This window comes from Scaptodrosophila lebanonensis, unplaced genomic scaffold, assembly GCF_003285725.1.
Source record: "Scaptodrosophila lebanonensis strain 11010-0011.00,11010-0021.00 unplaced genomic scaffold, SlebRS2 tig00000001-arrow-pilon, whole genome shotgun sequence".
NCBI classification, from domain to species: Eukaryota; Metazoa; Arthropoda; class Insecta; order Diptera; family Drosophilidae; genus Scaptodrosophila; species Scaptodrosophila lebanonensis.
Window position 1 is genome coordinate 28,600,476 of NW_022060529.1, and position 18,299 is coordinate 28,618,774.

The 18,299-nt window shown below is 38.0% G+C and overlaps 3 protein-coding genes across 3 annotated transcripts; 2 read left to right on the top strand and 1 right to left on the bottom strand.

Annotated features, from left to right (window-relative positions):
• The first annotated feature begins 5,225 nt into the window (after positions 1–5,225).
• Positions 5,226–9,393, top strand: LOC115634293 (general odorant-binding protein 56d-like). Its single transcript, XM_030531948.1, has 3 exons — positions 5,226–5,292; positions 8,786–8,916; positions 8,979–9,393. The coding sequence occupies exons 1-3, from the start codon at positions 5,226–5,228 to the stop codon at positions 9,324–9,326; spliced, it is 546 nt and encodes a 181-aa protein (XP_030387808.1). The 3' UTR covers positions 9,327–9,393.
• Positions 9,394–12,797: 3,404 nt separating this feature from the next.
• Positions 12,798–13,745, top strand: LOC115634303. The gene is made up of 2 exons (XM_030531960.1): positions 12,798–12,995; positions 13,068–13,745. The coding sequence occupies exons 1-2, from the start codon at positions 12,798–12,800 to the stop codon at positions 13,743–13,745; spliced, it is 876 nt and encodes a 291-aa protein (XP_030387820.1).
• A 3,831-nt stretch (positions 13,746–17,576) lies between these two features.
• LOC115634311 (pheromone-binding protein-related protein 6) lies at positions 17,577–18,034 on the bottom strand. Its single transcript, XM_030531972.1, has 2 exons — positions 17,975–18,034; positions 17,577–17,924 (listed from the first exon to the last, which is right to left on the bottom strand). The coding sequence occupies exons 1-2, from the start codon at positions 18,032–18,034 to the stop codon at positions 17,577–17,579; spliced, it is 408 nt and encodes a 135-aa protein (XP_030387832.1).
• Positions 18,035–18,299: the final 265 nt, after the last annotated feature.

Below are 18,299 nucleotides of genomic sequence, written 5' to 3' on the forward strand. Positions count from 1 at the left end.
ATTTGCATAAAATAAATTAATATTTTACGAAAAAGTAATATTATGTACATATATCGGTCCTTGGAAATTGGACTACCATATACACATGTATACAAGCATAAATTAAATATCGACATTCTCGTAATTATTCGATTTACAAAGAAAAATTTGTGTATCCATTCACCGTGCATACGGATTCGTGATGCCCATCGACACATGCCCATCTCTAGCATCTCAGCTGATCGCATATTTACAAGCGTCTTACCGTTTGTGTTAATAGGTTGCGTCAGCTAACAACGCTACAAATGTATTCTAAGAGCATGGGGAGCGATTTTATTTATGGCTATAACTTTCTTCAGAATTGACATATTATGATGAAACTTGGCACACATTCACTAACGGGATGTAGTTACCAAAATGTAGTTTAAAATCCAAAGAATTACCGGAGTTAGGAAAAACACGAATTGCTGGGGAGTGGGGGGGGGGGGGGGTTGTATCAGAAAAAAAACACAAACTCGATCTGACTTAGGGGAACCTGAATGCCAAGTTTGGTTATCCTAGCTATTGCACTTGCTGAGATCGATGCGCTCATACAGACAGACGGATGGACGGACAGACGGACATAGCTATATCGACTTGTCTTGTCATCCTGATCAATAATTTATATACTTTGTGTTTATTAAAGTTTATTTACTATATGATATTCTTCTTTCGGCGCTTTCTAAAGTTTTTTAAAGAGTTAATTTTCCAAATAGCAAATATAGTACAACCAGTCCCGACTTAACTGTGTGCTTCCTCAGCACGTTGTACGCACGGTCGAGTTATCCCCGAAAAGTCCGACGCGGGACATTTAATTTTGATTTATAAATCGGGACGTCCCGCCAAAATTGGAGCGTTCGTCAACGCTGATTTGTACATACATACATACATTTAAATTTTTCATGCAGGAGTTATCCGCCTATATACATACATACATACATATATAAGTATGTATTCAATTTTTTAATTCAACACTAATTTGTGTCTTCAATTCTAAATATGATTGTTGTGAATGTAAAAGGTGTGTTTCTGCTTTTGTAAATCGCATGAATACACTCACAAAATAGGCTTAACGGTAAATGACTCTTAGATTCGTTCAGAATACATTTGTAGCGTTGTTAGCTAACACTAAAACGGTAAGTCGCTGTAAATATGCGATCAGCTGAGATGCTAGAGATGGGCATGTGTCGGATGCTCTATGTGCTAGAGCATCAAAACTATCGATAGTTGAATCCGTCGATACAATCAATAATTCCATTTCTTGCTCTGTCAGTGCAAGACGAATAAACATACATACATACATAGATGTGTACATGTACATAGATGTGTACATATGCATGTGTGTACATTCACACCGTAGGGTAAAAACTTGAACTTCAGATCAACCTCCATTAGAATTACATTCTATACATCCTCGATGTTGATAGGGGGCGGTACCGATGAATGATTTCAGCGTCAGTTGTATCTGGATACTCCAGTAACGCAAATTGGTTACTGGAAATTGATGGAGCGTCTTTGGAGAGGTTGCCGGACTCTAAATAAGAGTCAAGCAATCTTCTTTTTTTTCTGTTTTGCATGGGCGATTGTACCACTTTGCGTTTAGGCTTTAGGGCCGGTCAGCTTAGTACTTTCTGACATTATTTTCCTACTTCAGGAGTAGAAAGAGCATTTTTTATAGAAGAACAATTTTTTGGCTCATAATATTTGAGGTGGAACACACACTGCCACTTAAGGAAGTTATTAATGTGGAAGACGCATAGCAGGAATTTGTCGACGTCAAAGTGCTGCTACTGCATGCTGTTGAAGCCCAGTTACTGCTACTTCACGTGGCTATACCGCCTGGAGAACTGATTGCACTAGTAGATCCTCTAGGAAGGCACTAGTAGTTGTAGCTATCCAGTACCTACTAGAGCTTAAACGTTTTGCTTATTGTTGTCCAATAGCCAGGTCCCGGCAATCTTTGATCTCAGCATTGTAGGCGATTCTCCAGCTACTTTCCTCATCTTATCATACTGCGGCAGCTTATTGTAAAGCTGAAAGTGAGTGGGCGAATCCTCATCGACATCCATTTTGGTTGTTAAAATACTCAGTATCGGTGCTGCTTAAGAAAATGTCTGAGGTGGCTATGCTTGGTCGACGAACAGCTTGCAAAAATCAAAAATTTCATAAACGCTTTTGGGATTATGGCTAAAAGTATCTAATAGTAAATTTGCCAGATTTTACGAAAATCTTATTCTCAAAGAAATTTGAGTTTAGCTTGACCCAGCAGTTTTGCCTGCGTTTGCAGAGTGGTACGTGATATTATTTTTAAAAATCCGTGCCATTGCAAATTTGGCTTAATTTAAAGGGACTCAACTACCTATTCCCATACCCAAAAAAATTCGTTTAGTTGATTCACATTCTTCCGCTGATATACTTTCACCCTTAATTGCGGTACATGCAGAGATTCACATACATATGTTAATGATCTATTTATTTCATATAGCCAAAATATTAAAAGACACAAGCATATCATCATAATTTGTTCACACATCGCCCATATAGTATGTACATATGTCTCCCTGACACGAACGAGCTTCTGCAGGCCAGCTCGCACGACTCCCTGCTTCTGTCGGCAGCGCTCCACGCTAGCCACGGCTTCTGCCGGCAACGGCTCAAACAAACCCTGCTTGTTACATTGACAGCTAAAAACAAACACTTTTTCAACAATGTACGCTTTTTAAAAGTTTTCAACCATATTTCTGTTTCCATACTCATATTTCTTTCATTCGTATTCGAGACTTTAACAAGCACATCAATAAAATAAATCAAATATATTTTCTAAGTAAATTACTTGAAATATTTTTTTTTCGGCTTTTTGTTTGAAAAAACATGAAGAACATCACAAATTTGAGGTCCAGAAAAGTAAAGGTCAATGTAAACTCTATGATGGCACCAGCACGACGTCGCCGCCCGAAAGCTCTGACTCGACGCGCGCCTGCGCTCAAGACCCGTCGAGCTCCCAACACGAAGAATAGAGTCGTAGCTCTCCGTAAGCCAACGATCACAAATAAAATGGTGGAAAACTTTGCTCAACTGGTTGAGTTTCCGGAAAGCAAGATTGCTCTGCCACGCAAGGCCAGACCAAAGAAGGAGGGAAAGAAGAAGCGTGAGCAGAGGAACTTGAAGGCACCCAAGAATAAAGACATCAATAAGAAACGCGGCCACGGTGACGATAAGGACAGTAAACACAATAAGGACGACAAGGGCGACAAAGACGACAAAGGCGCTGATCACTCAACCAATAATGAGGGTGAGATGACTGAGTGCGAGGTATGCCACAAGTCCTTTGTAAAATAGGCGTGCAGGCGAGTTCAGCTTGGAAACATCGTAGACAAAAACAATGATTTCGTAAATTCCTATAGCACGAATACAATAAAAAATTGTTTGCGCACACACAATATCACATTGATTTTATTCTAGTGCCTGAAACGTACTCCTATATGTATATATTAGTGATCAGCATAACAAGACGAGTCGATTCAGCCATGTTTGTCTGTCTAGCAGGAGATTTTAAGATTATTCTAGTATAAGCCACAACTGTGATGTGTACAGCAGCTGTACAGTACAGTATTATAAGTATATGAATATGATTACCAAAATTTAACTAAAGGATCCTATTTGGCCGAAATCTACCATTGTGCAACAAAAATGATGCGTAAAATTAATTCCATATTATTGGGGTGTAATGGATCACCTGGTCAGAATATCTAAAGTATAAGCACTCAATAGCCACGGGTGATAGAGTTATTCCAAATATTGTAATACTATTGAAAAGGGATACTTTGGAATATTGTAAAACCGCGACCATTATATGTTTCCTATTTTCGGTCGATATTTTCCAAATACGGAAATAAATCTTCTGATTTACTGAAGTCTACTGTAGGTGATAAATCTCAAATTATAGATATGTATAAGTCCAATATTGCTTAAAATTAAAGGTGGGACAACTATTATTGCGAAATATGCATGTATCTTTACTATGATTATGTAATAGTAAAGTCAAGTTTAAAACTCAAAATGACTTTACAAATTTGGATACTTTAATATTGAGAATATGCATCGGCGACTTCAGACCTATTTACAAGAATATATATTAGGTTTGCGGAAGCTGAAAAATGTAACAGGCAGAAGGAGGCGTGGCGGACCCCACAAAGTATATATATTCTTGATCAGGATGACAAGACGAGTCGATATAGCCATGTCCGTCTGTCCGTCCGCATTTACGCGAGGATCGCAGTATAAGAGCTAGAATAACCAAACTTGGTATACTTTTGGGGGTCTGCCACGCCTCTTTCTGTATGTTACATATAACCATGATTCATGTTATATATTGTTATAATATTAAATTGATTAAATAGTAGAATTGCAGTAACTAAACTGTGGATGTTTGAGTTCTTAGTGTATGTGTATGTGTCTACAAATTTCCATGAATTAAGCAAAGAAGTCGGAGCATTTTGATGTTTGACTCAAATAGTTTTTCGCGTGACGTTGGCCTTCCCAGTGGCTTCTTTGCCTTTTTCCCACATTTGCAATGACATTTTATTAGTTTTTTTTTTTGTTTCATTTATACAAGTATATATGTATATATAGTATAACTATTACACCGTTATATAGTATGTATAACAAACGTGTGGAAGACTGAAGTTGTTTTTACTATCGTTTTATGTGCTGTTTATATTTTTATGGCATGACATATAGTATTTAATAGAAGCAGAAACATAAAATATATACATATATATTTATAAGAGTTTAAGTGTTCATGGGGAAAGCGCATGATGTCGCTATTAACGGCGTACCCAACTTCACCTGTCAGGACGATAAAATAATTTTATATGAGTTTATAAAGCGGACGCCCTTTCGCTCTTCCCCTTACCCTCCTTTTCCCATCGTTACTTTTTGCGACTGCCAACAAATCATGCTACATACTTAAGTTAGTTTGGCGAAGGTCCTTTCCGTGCTTGGCATTATTATAGTATATAAATTTTGGAGCTTATAGCAGCGATAGAGACAACAAATTATGAAGGACAAAAGGCTGTTTATACGACGTACTTTGACATTATGAATTTATCATTATTTAAATATTGTCAGGCAACGTTTACGGCACGATTTTTACACCAGCTCACAGTGGTTCAGTAGCTAAAGGATAAGTTATTGAATATCGGAATATGGAAAAACTTTGGTCTAACTTTTTTATGGTTATACTATTTATTAATAGTTTTGTGATCAGTTCTGGTAAATCGTTTATACATAATATTCACACATTGGTCATATAGGCCGCTGTCAGCACTCGTCAGAAAAATACTCTTCCCAGTATTTGGGAGAGTATTGACGAGCGCTGACAAAAAGCTATGACTAATAAAATATCCCGAATCTGTTGAAGCCGTTTAAAGACATTATTGTAAATGTACAATGAGGCTTTCGTTTCTTTTAAGTTGAATTTTATAATTTGCCATTATTTTTTTTTTGTTCAGACGCAACTGAGTTCTAAACCACTGTTGAAATGTCGGCAATTGGAGTGCGTGTTATTGTATTTACGAGTTTCCCTCGAAAGTTTTGGAAGGTCATGAATTATCGATGCTGTCAGCAGTAAATATTTTGTAACTATGTAAACATTCGCATGTAAATAAATCTCTTTATTATCGCTGGCAAGCGCAACTACTTAGTAACAATAACTTAGGTAATATGCATTTCAAATGCAGTTCACAATGGTTTATTCTTGTTATAACAATTAATCATATACATATGTATAAGCTTAACAGGGAACCGGTTCTTTTAGCAATGATCTCGAACTCTTTGGACTTTGCACAGCGCTCATTGTGTGTTATATTGGTAATAGCACTGGCTCACGTCATTCAGAACTATTAAAATAAAATTTGATACCCGTTTTTAAATAATTGGTTGTAGAAGTTGGAATAACTGCCTCCGTATCCGAACCTACTGATGCATATAAATATATGTATTTATATACTATATCTTTGATTGAACAAATAGTCCACCTTTTTTTTAGTAAAAATGTACTTACTAGTGTACCTTAAATTGCCGAAGCTATGGCTTTTAAAGTATTTAACAAATATTTAACAAATTTCAGGCAAAATGGTCTAAAAATGAAAGCTATTTCACTGAATTACTACGATAATCTCTTGTATACAACTCCCTCAATTGTCCCTCGTTTAATATTTAAATATATTTTCTAGAGATTAATATACGCGTATTACATATTGAGATTAACTGTCAATAATTCCTATATACTTGTACATTCCAAATACATTCACACAATGCTGCCGTTCAGTCGTTCAGGGACAAGATAAAAAGCAGAATTCGAAATCAAACTCTCAAATGACAATTAAGTAGCAATTTCCTCACAATACAGAACTCTTTTGACGTGTAGTACAGCAGCATTTTGTAAAGAACTTTACACTTTTGCTGCAGAGCCGATGAAAGTAAAAGAAGAAACTGAAGGCGGGAGTATGACTGCAACGGAGAATTTTCCAAATTCATTTGTGCCAAAAGAAAGTAAATTTAAATTTTGTTTGGATTCACTTATGAATAAACAAAGAAATCTCGCCATGTACCAAGCGAGTGCAGTGTGTTTAAAGCTTTGTAAATATAAATGAACTATTAAGTTATCTTCATCTGCGCCGACACTATGCACTCTTCAATATGCCTTGCTACAATTAACCGAGTTCAAACCACCTTGTATCATAATTAATCACGACATTTTTATACCCAGAAGGCGAAGAGTAGAATTCAGAATGTCGAGATAGACTTGTCTCTAGCCACGTTGACCAAACTTGGTATGCAGACTCTCGCTTGGCAACACGAGCTTATATTATTTATATACCCTGCACAAAGGTGTAAAAGTAGCTCAAGTATGAGCAGCTCAGTCGATATAGACATTTCTGTCTAGAATGTAGAAAATACTTTAAGTTTATACCTAAAATTCATATTCTCCTAAGCAATTAGCAAATTAGTGTATTTTCCGATGCACTCGTTATTCTTTCTATATCTCTATTAGTGATTTACCAGAACCCTTGGCCCTTATCCTTTCTTGGGCTTTGGTCCCAGACTTTCAGGCAAGTACATCGTGATAGGCCAACGTCCATGCTCTTTCAGCAGCTGTTGTGGTTGCGCTTTGCTTTAACTCTGATCTTCACCCAAAAGCATATAAAAAAGCTATAGTCGGGTGTGCCGACTTTGAAATACTCTGTACATATGTGTAGAATAATTAAAGAAACTATTTAAATTATTAAAATTAGGAAAATTTAAATTAAAGTTTAAACAAGATGTCGAGCAAGCCCGACAGTAAAATACCCTGACTCTCCACAAAAAAATAAATTAAAAAAATTTAATTACTTTAATTAAATAATTACATTAAATTTTAAATACTAAACACATGTATACATACATAAGTGTTTATGGAAAATTTCAATAGAATAGATTTACAAGTACATCAGAATCGTGTCTCTGCGTGTTTATATGCGTGTATGTATGCAGCACAAAGTTGACCCAAAACAGCAACAACAACAACCGCTGCGGGCAGAGCTGCATTCCGCGATTTTACTTATGACTATAACTTTTTTCAGAATTGACCAATCATGGTGACACTTAACATACGGACACATAATCACTAACTATGTAGATGTAATTACCAAATTTGAGTTCGAAATTACGGCAGTTATGGAAAATCACTAATAGCGGGGGAGTGGGGGATGCATCGAAAAAAAACTCAAACTCGTACTTTCTCGGACTTAGGAGAATCTGGATACCATGTTTGGGTATTCTAGCTCTTATACTTTCTGAAATCCTACAGATAGACGGACGTCTTGTCTTGTCTTCCTGATCAAGAATATATATAGTGTGTTAGGTCTGCCACGCCTCCTTCTGCCTGTTATATTTTTCACCTCCCGCAAACTTAATACGCTTGTACATTTCATGTATATACATACGTGTACAGAGTACAACATATTATATATTATTTATTTTATATATATGTATTATTTTTTTACATTTGGCATTATTTCATTATATCTGAAGAAATCAATTTTTTGTTGGTTTTAAGATAATTTTTTTAAAGGAGCACGCAAGTAAGTGCACATGTAAATGTAGCCAGCAAAAGTGCAATTACTGAATAGACGGTCTACGAGGTACACTAAATATGTATACTTAGTTGGAATATTCTCAAAACACTATCGGTGTTAGCAGTGCTGAAATCCAAATGCTCTTTCATTCACGTCTGATATTAAAATATGCAGCGTCATGCCGATAGTGCCAGGTAGCCAGATTTATGATGAGCAGCCTAGTGTGCAATCTAATTTGTGGAAAATAACAGCTAAATCATTAATTAATGTATAGTAGTATTTTATCGAACAATGCAAACTGCCACGTAGACCACTAAGCTAATAGGCTAATTAGCATTTGAAAGTCTGGCGAACGAATAAATCTGAATCGACTTGTGTAATTTGCGAAATTGTGTAAAGCAGCACGATCATCAAGGGGAAGGGACTTTGACCCCAAGTTAAATGACAAACGAAATCATGACTATGGCTTATCGATAGAATTTTGTTGCTAGATCAAAGTAAAGGGGCTAGAATCGACAAACATGTACCAGGCAGTCGGCTGAATAAGCGAGCAAACAATACATTAATATGGGTAATGGAGTAAAGCAAAATAGCAAAACAAATAAAAACAGAAACAACAAATCAGAACCAGAAATATCATATAAAAGAGCGACTCACTGTCATTTGTGATCACACTTCGCAACACATAGGTAGCTCAGACGCAACGACCGCTCAAATAAACCCTACCAGAATGAAACTAATAATTGCCGTTCTGTTTGTGGCTCTTGCCTCTGCACATGTGAGTAGCCTAAGAATCCTTAATTAGTCTGCAAGGGTAATAATTTCTATCTCTTCATATAGGATCTCAAGCTCTCCGAGGAACAAAAGCAAAAAGCTCACGAACATGCCGCAGAGTGCGTCAAGCAGGAGGGCATAACAAAGGAGCAAGCAATGGCATTGCGCAAAGGAGATTTCACCGACACCGATCCTAAGGTGAAATGCTTTGCCAACTGTTTCCTGACTAAAGCCGGCTTCATCCAAGATGGCGAGGTTAAGCCGGACGTAGTCCTTGCCAAGTTGGGTCCCATCGAAGGAGAGGCCACTGTCAAGGAGGTGCAAGCCAGTTGCGATTCACTTAAAGGAGAGAACGCTTGTGACACCGCCTACCAGTTGTTTCAATGCTACTATAAGCACAAGTCACAGCTATAAGCAGCAAACTGTAATCGAAGCTGTGTGAAGCTGCTTCTATCTCCATAAATAAAAATACTTAAAGTCATTTGGCTGTCTTTGACATTTGCATAACAGTCAACATCATTAGCTCGCAATTGTTGGCGTTTTGAATTCACCTGAAAGCTGCCACTACCCTCGTCAGCGTGGCACAAACTTGTAACGACCTCCCAAGGGGTTTTCCACTCTATGCGTGTATAAATATTAATGAGCCTGGTGCTGGCGAAGTTTGCATCCACAAAAGACGGCAGTGCCAAATGACCAGCATGCATGGGCCCATGGGAGGACAGGAACCAAGTTTTTTAAAAGCCTAAATCCAATTAACAAATCATTAAACATTCATTGAACACGTGGCGCAAATGCAACACACGGCTTTTAAGCTGGCTGAGGGAGAGTGAGAAATAGGTGGGGCGCCACTAGTTGCGCCACTGGGGGTTGCTGCTGCATGAACTCGTTTTACAAGTAAATGCCAATTGCTCAAGGGATCCACCGCCCACCCAGTTTTTACATACTCTAAGCCCACTGGCAAGCTTCTACACGTATAATTCATTTTGTCACTCGCTGCCTGTTTGTGTCCAACGAGCTGTCACGTCACTTCCATTTAGGGTCAGTTTCAGTTGCACTCGCCGCTGTCGCTTTATCAGCACAAAAGCCTTGGCATAATCACTGATGCGTTTACTAATGTCTATTAAAAGGCATTGGCATAGATGTTGCTTCCCCCGACCAGATAATGCATTTAAGTAGACAGCTCTTGGATTTTGCGGTGGCAGTTGCTTGACAAAGGAACCAACACGCATGGAGTTCGCCGCACAGCCACCAACCTATTTGCCAAAGGGACAGCCACATTGATGCTTGACTTGCTTTTGTCTTGTGTTCAACTAAAAGAAAGACAGCCAGTCACTGGGCGGAACAAACAACTTTTCCTATTTGGCTTGTCCTCCGGGTTGTCTGCCTGCTGATGTCCGTGGTTCGAGAACTTTTCCTTCGCCTGCGATTCTCACATTAGTGTAATTTAATTTTATAAAAGCTTCGCTGGATATGGAGCCTGCCAATGGACTTGGTCGTGTTTTTACTTTTCTGTCAGTGCCAGAGTTGCTGCTACATATTGCTTTGATTTGAAAGACGTACATACACACTATACATATGAAGAAAATTTCCTTTGTCGATACGTTGCAATCTAACAATCAATTTCGCATTCTTATTACCGCTTCTTCAATTATCAGTTCTTCAGTCATCAAGATATACCCTTATGATGTTTTCGAAGATGCCGACTCACCAATTAATTAGGTGGTTCAACAAAGTTGGTGGAAATAAGTTTATGGGGGAATAGTATTTTACTGTACTCTCTCCGGCTGGTGTGTGTCTATGTTAAAGAGGAAGTCAAGACTAATATTTCACTCTCTTCTTTTCGAAAAGGAAAAGTAAAACTGAATATCATCAGCATACGTGAAGAAGCGCGATTATGATTTTGCGTAAGTTATGTAATTTACAAACCTATACATACATATGCTGCTTATATCAGAAGAAGAAGAGCAACGGACGGAAACAGCTACTGCAATTTGGAGGGTACGTCGTAATTGCGTACAATTTGGTTTGTTACCTTGCAAGTTGCGCACAGCATTAATGACTCTTTCAAAATGTGCAGGCAGGAGATAAGTAATTTAAGAATAAATATACTACAACATAGTATAAATATCTTAAAATCGAGCTCTGAAGAATTGAGCTCGGTTTGCAATTTTATTCAATTTAATACGAGAGGTCTGTGTATTAATTTTTCTTAAATCATATTTTATTTTGATAGTGTCAGCTCTTTCCCGTTTGAAAGAGGGCTCTTTAGTGCTATGTGAACAATCCATTTACGGTCCAAGCCGTCAACTAGGCCTTAGAAAACTGGGTTAGCGAGTTGCGCTAGCCACATGAATGAAGTCGTATGAATAATGAGAATGTTTGCTTTTTCGATTTTGTCAATAATATACTGAACAAATACATATTTTTTATTTTTAAAAAGAAACACCTTTATGGACATCCAAAAGGAATATAGCACCTTAAAGTTTTAATAGAATACAGTTACATTAATATCGTGTTTGTGTGTGTCTGTGTGCGTGCAATTGTGCAGTACAGAGTTCATCCATAGCAACAACAAAAGCAACAGCTGCGGGCACATACATAAGCACTTACCGGAAGCAATTGCAAATTTGGGCTATTTTCGGGAGCTATGAAAAGTTACTTATGGCACGGAAGTTTGGGGTGCATTTGAAAAACAAAAGCTTGATCTGCTTAGCGAAACTTATGTACCAAGTTTGGTTAAATAGACGGGTAGACGGACATCGACTCGTTTTGTCATACTGATCAAGAATATTTATACTCTTGGGGGGTCTGCCAAATAACTATAAAGAAGAAGAAGAATTAAGCATTAAGAAGAATTAAGCATTAAAATCCCCGCAAGCTTCTTTTAGAATTAACAAAATTATTGAATTGCAAGTATTTAGGATCCTGTGCGAACTGTAACTCTAGCAAGCCAAAAATTATAGCGTTAAAAATTACTTGTAAGAAGGAAAACGTTCGATTTGGAATATTTCGGGAGGTGAAAAATGTAACAAAGTATATATATTTTTGATCAGCATGATACAACGAGTCGATCTAGCCCTATCTCCCGTATGAACACATGAATCTCTAGAGACACCAAATTTTGCACAAAGATGTCTTATGTGTGAACATTTTCCTCCCTGTTCCTTCTTCCGCAATTACTGAATTCGATAACTCGCGTATTTCTTTCAAAGACGCTTTTCAGTATAGCTCGTTTAATGTTGTATGAATAAAGTTTTGTAAAATAAAACTTCTATCAAAGGATGCGCACATTTAACATTTAAGGATAACGCAATTATTTTGAAAGTTTTTTTCAAACAGTCCTATATCCCAATTGAAACGCTTCTCCCCTTGTTTCTACCGCAAGTCTTCTTTAACTGCAGATAAGAATTAATTCGTTTATGATTTTTTTTTTGTCAATCTAAATCTCCAGACTACTTTTCTTTAATATGTTCCTGTCGTTAAATTGTTTTTTAATATCCTGTCATATTTGTAATGCCAATTTAGACTATTTTTAGATCAGATTTTCCAAAAATGTTCGCTTATTAGTCATGCAAAATATCAGCTGTCGCCAGCAATTGCGATTCAGTATTGCCACCCATTATTTTTTCCGTTTTGTAGCGATAAGTATCTCATGTAAATGACTTTCATTGCATTGAAGCGTGAATAAGTATTATAGCGATATAATGGCAGGCAATATACATATAAACCCAAAGCAGAGTTCATGTATTTAAAAAAATACGTTTCTAGCATTTAACCATTTCCAATCATTGATCCATACAATCAGTTCAGGAGCATTAAAATAATAATCACAGCAATAGGTTTGACAATCAAATTGCAATCAAGCCACATAATTATGCACCCGCCATGCCAAGGTTCGCTATAAAAACCCCCAGCTTGAGCAGCCTCGACATAAAGTATCTATACACAAGGTTCTGGCGTGCCAAATACTACCTCGATAAAGCCGAAGTTTTGATGTATAAAAGCGTACAATTGTTAAGAGCGTCGGCGTCGCTAACTGTCCTGTTCTTTTTGGGTCTTAGCAGCTTCCTGCAACTGGCATGGGTACACAACAATTTATTGATTAATTCTCCATCAGCATCGCAAAGTCTCACTATGATTTTCTCACTTATGTAGGCACGCTCGCTCTCGGTGTCGCTGAACATGTCGCTAACCCGCACTGAGGTGGCCGACAAAAACAGCTCTGTGCCCTCGAAGCTCAGCCAAGAGATGCTGCGGACGTGCATGAGGGAGACGGATGTATCCATGTCCCAACTGAAGCTTTTTCGCCTAAGTTTATTATCCAACGATTACAATAACAACGACAATGCAATGGGCGCCAGCAACGGGGGCAGCGACGGAAACAACATGGTCAATATGGACTACGGAGGAAGCCAGCAGCTGTCATTCTTTGACCTGAAGCACAACGAGCCACTACAGTGCTTCGTTCGCTGCCTTTACGATAAATTGGGCCTTGTTAAGTACGAAATGCTGCTGGAGGACGCGTTCAAGACCCAGGTGCAGAATATCGCAGAGCACGAAAAGCCTGAGATCAGGGAGTGCATGGACCTACAGAGCAGGAATCGTTGTGAGGCCGCATACAAGCTTCATCTATGCTACAACCATCTTAAGACACTTGAGGCAGAACAGAGAATTCGTGAAGTGCTAGAGCGGAGCGAGGTTTCTGAGCAAGAAGGCGAAGCAGACAATGCGATGAAGGAGAATGAGGTGCCCACCTCCAATGATGACGATGATGTCGGTGAAGTTATAATTGATGGTGTGAAGCACTCCGAGGAGAATCAAAAAAATTATTGAGTGTAGAAAACTTTACCAAGAGCATACTAAAGCCTTTATCAATGTACTTCTTATAAATTTGTTGTAGATAAATGTTCCATTCTTAAACAATAAAAATAAATTTCTTGCTTTCGGTGGCCCCTTCTTGCAAAACCACTTCTAAAACAATGCCTATTTATTGAGTAACTATTATACTCGTATATATACTATGTATATGTAGTAAGTTTGCGAAAAGTAAACAAGAAAGGAATGCTAAAGTCGAGCAGGCTCAACTCTTAAATACCCTGTACCACCCCACAAAAAAAGAAATTAAATTAATTAATTAATTTAATTTAATTAATTAACTAAATTAAACATAAAATATTCGATACATGCATACATACATTTACATCAGAATCGTGTCTATGTGTGTTTCTGTACTTGTACATATGTATGTATGTGTGCATTGGGCCTGGTTATATGACTATAACTTTCTTTCTGATCAACCTATCATAATGAAACTTAGTATACGGATATTTAATCACTAACTTAATGTGACTACCAAATTTTAAATAGAATAGAATATCGTGAATAGGGGGGAGTGGGGGGTGGATCAGAAAAAATGAAGAAACTCGTCCTTTCTCGGGCTCAGGAGAATCTAGATAACAAGTTTGGTTATTCTAGCTCTTATACTCTCTGAGATCCTTGCGTTCATACAGACAGACGTACATGGCTATATCGACTCGGCTTGTCATCCTGATCAAGAATATATATACTTTGTGGGGTCTGCCACGCCTCCTTCTGTGTGTTCCATGTACACTCGCACAGAACTAATATACCCTTTTACCCTTTGGGTACAGGGTTTAAAAATGTAACAGGCAGAAGAAAGCGTGGCAGACCCCACCAAAAATTCTTGATGACCAAGAATGACCATGTCTGTCTGTTCAGCCATCCGTCCGTATGATCACCTAGATCTCAGAGACTTTATTAGCTAGAAACACCAAACTTTTCATATAGATAAGTCTGTGGATGCAGTACAATTGTATATTTTTCCTGATATTATATATCATATCAATTATTTTGCGTAAAACCTAATACGCCATCCCTTTATACCCCCCAGGGCAAGCTGTGAACAACATGTTGTGTCTCATATCGTCTATTCGTCACACTTCTGTTCAAAGAACACATAATCCTTGGTCGCACTTTTATAGACGCGACTAACTGCGGCGTCCCATCGAAATAGTCAAATCGGCCAGGAGTCTCGAGTCGCAGCAGGAGGAAAGATAATGCAAATAAGTGATACATAGCTACAATCGCAAGAATATTGGTACCTAGCTGGTAAATAGCTGTTCCATAAAATTTGATGCTTGGAAGGCAGCCTACTTCAATGCGCTCTCTCTTCAAGAAAGGTTTTCAAAGAAGATGATTCTGTTTTTGAAGTAATAAATAAATAAAATAAATAATGAATGCTGAAGCAGATCATTCCAGGCACGAGTGTGCGAAAACGTCTATGTCTAGTTACATTGGTAATTATTTGGGCCATTAAAGGCTAATAAAGAAGAGTCGCCTCTCGGCCAAAAGGCGATTTAAGCCGCAATACATATATTCGAATAAAATGAATTTGTTTATTTTCTTGGACATTAAATTTAAAGTACTTTGAAAGCAACATTAAACATTGAATCTTCATTTACTATCTTGAATTAAATGCCACCGCTACCAGAAATTTAATCAAGATTACCACGTGAGGATTATAAAGTCTACAAAAAGTCAAACCAGCTTACTTTATTATTTTATGCTGTACAGCAAACCCAGCCACAATGCCAGAAACATCAGCGTCTGCGCTCCAACAACAACGACAAATATGCGCGAACAATTTTCAATCGCAATCTTTTGGTTTATTTCTTTTGCACCAAAGCTACTTTATTTTGACAGCAGACAAACAAATGTCAGAATTGAAATTAAAAGGGAGACAACGGTAGCCAGACACGCGGTGGAAATCTTGTGAAAAACACAAGCCGAACAATGCGGAGGGGACGAATATAGCACCACAGTCGGGCTGGAGTCGCAGTCATAGCCACCCATCCGCATCGCTTCACTGACTGTCTTGCATTCCCGAGCTCCTTTTGGTTGATTTTTTGTTTTCAACATTTCACACAGCGTGAAATTTTCTAAATGTCATTTTGCTGTCATCTCGTGGATAATAAGATTACAACTACGTTAAAATAATAGGATTCAAATGAAAAAAGTTTCCTGTTTTCCAAGGTCTTTCTCTCAACGCCGCCCATCTAACTGCAACTTCGCATCTTTGTATCTTCGTCTGACTCTCAGTTTTCAATACGGTGGTAAGATTTATATCTATCTTGGTTGGGCGTGTTCAAATCGTGAAAAGTACAAAGTTTTCATTTCGGCTTACGATGGTGTGGTGCGATGTGAGCACCGAGAATAAGGTAAATCGCAAAACAAACAAATAATTTGAAGTCTTAAATTATTATATTAATCGAACATTATCAATCGAAGAAGATATGGAATTTGTAAAACTTGAGGAATGACTCCGAATCTGCCTAAACCCAATTAAATCGGTAGACTGATTAACTTTGCTTCAGAGAGCACACAGCCTGCGGCTATAGAACGGCTATTCCCCTGGGCTTGGATTGTCTATTTATAAAAACCGAGACTGAGATGATCAGAAACCGGATTTTATGAGGGCAGGCTTAGAACACAATAACCTAGCGTCGGCAGCTACAATATAAGTACGTATAAAAAAATTGACGCTTCTAGCCACATTAATATTGATGGATTGCTGTTGCTGACCAAACCTTGGCTTCGATAAGTGATTTACTCAAGTACAGTAAAGTATTGGGCAGAAAAGAATGCTTAACCAATGAATACAAGCAACAGTGCGTGAAAGAGTTGCAGCAAACGAAAGAGGATATTTATAGCTATGATCAAGGCCAATGACTTTAGCGAAGCCAAATAGAACTTGAACCGCTTTCCCAACAAAATGTTGGGCACCCTTAACGGCGGCGTCGATCAGAAATCACTTGTGGTCTAGAAACTGGGTGGAAAACACCCGTGAGTAATTGTAAAAGTGTGCAATGGGCTCGGTTCTAATTGCTCATGGTCCACGACGAAAACAAAAGTGACATTATAGTGTGCAAGCAGTTCAAGACAATTGCAAGAACGATAAATCATTTAACATAGCAGCTAATAGTTAAATGACCTAACAGTGTGTCACAACGTGTTTGCATTTTTTAATTCACCAAAGGATGTGTGGCAGACCCCTTATAAATTCTTTATCGGAATGAGAAGATTACATGATACAGCCATGCCCACCTGTCAAATGCTAGGATCTCAGGAAGTATGAGAGCTCGATTAGTCATAGAAATTAAAAGTTTGTAAACTCCTACTACCCCGCTATTTTTGGTTTTTCAGAACTCTCCTAATTATATTCACCAATTCTACCAAATTTGATCATTTCTACCTGGAATGTTCATGTCTCTTCACACAAGGTCCCGTTTTTATAGCTCAATTCTGAGTTTATAGTCAAAAATGTTATCTCTATCCACGCTCTCAACAGCCGTTGTTGGTGTTTTGTATATTACTTTAGTTCAACTCCGCATTGCACAAAAAAGTATGGTGTAGTGTATATGTACAACTAGGTGTTATATGTTCATAAACTCGTATTACAGGTTATTTAAAAATGTTTATTTTTAATTTGCATAATTAAATGCATTCAACCGCCCGCCACCGATGCAATTACTTGTATGCATAACGAGCATAATTATTGCAAAATAGGTTTATTATTTCAGGAATTGTTGTATATAATCACATGGTCGGAAAGCCGGTGAGAAATTGCATTTTCAGACAGACCTTCTAGGCCTTCAAGCCCTTCTGCATGCACTGCTCAAAACTCCACACCATGTCGCATTCTGTGTCGCCCTTGGTGGCTGCGCACTGGGTTAGTTGTGCCTTAAGCTTGTCAACAGGAGTTCCGATGAAGCGCATCTGGGCGTACTTCAGTATGGCCTCATCATTGCGCTTTCCGTCGGCCGACAGCAGACCCATTTTCTTGTACAGACAGCTTTGATAGCACTTTAGCGCCTCACTGGGACTACCCTTGTCGCTGTTTAACTGCTTGACTTCGTCGGCGCTAACTTTTAACTCCTTGGCGCAATCGTCCTGCATCTTCCGGTAGGCGGCCAAGTCGCTGGCACTTTGTGCCTGGGAGGGCATGAGTACTTGTACAAATAATAATCTATGTATGTACTTACCGAAATTTGGTCCTTGAGAAGCAGCTGAATTAGCAGCACAATGACAATAAACACGTTCATTTTAGGTAAGATCCGAGTAAAATATAATAATAGAAATTATTTTGTCGCGGCTTAAATAGCTCAGTGTTAACCATCAGCTAATTTTCATAAGCATATAATTGGCCATTTATGCACAATTTCTCTCGATTAAGTTGTTAAATATAAATTTCATTTAATTTGGAATACAGGTAACCATATTATAAATAATATAGTTATGCGACACTTTTGGCGTTTCGAAGTGGCCTCTGGAAATCTATTTAAAATGCTTGTTACGTTTGAGTAAGTT

Bases quoted from the DNA above. Each gene is read 5' to 3' on its own strand.
- LOC115634293 (XM_030531948.1), top strand. From the start codon at position 5,226: ATGGAAAAACTTTGGTCTAACTTTTTTATGGTTATACTATTTATTAAT. The intron at 5,293-8,785 runs GTAAATCGTTTA...ATCATATAAAAG, and splicing joins TAGTTTTGTGATCAGTTCTG to AGCGACTCACTGTCATTTGT. The intron at 8,917-8,978 runs GTGAGTAGCCTA...CTCTTCATATAG, and splicing joins TGGCTCTTGCCTCTGCACAT to GATCTCAAGCTCTCCGAGGA.
- LOC115634303 (XM_030531960.1), top strand. From the start codon at position 12,798: ATGCCAAGGTTCGCTATAAAAACCCCCAGCTTGAGCAGCCTCGACATA. The intron at 12,996-13,067 runs GTACACAACAAT...TCACTTATGTAG, and splicing joins GCTTCCTGCAACTGGCATGG to GCACGCTCGCTCTCGGTGTC.
- LOC115634311 (XM_030531972.1), bottom strand. From the start codon at position 18,034: ATGAACGTGTTTATTGTCATTGTGCTGCTAATTCAGCTGCTTCTCAAG. The intron at 17,925-17,974 runs GTAAGTACATAC...ATGCCCTCCCAG, and splicing joins TTCTCAAGGACCAAATTTCG to GCACAAAGTGCCAGCGACTT.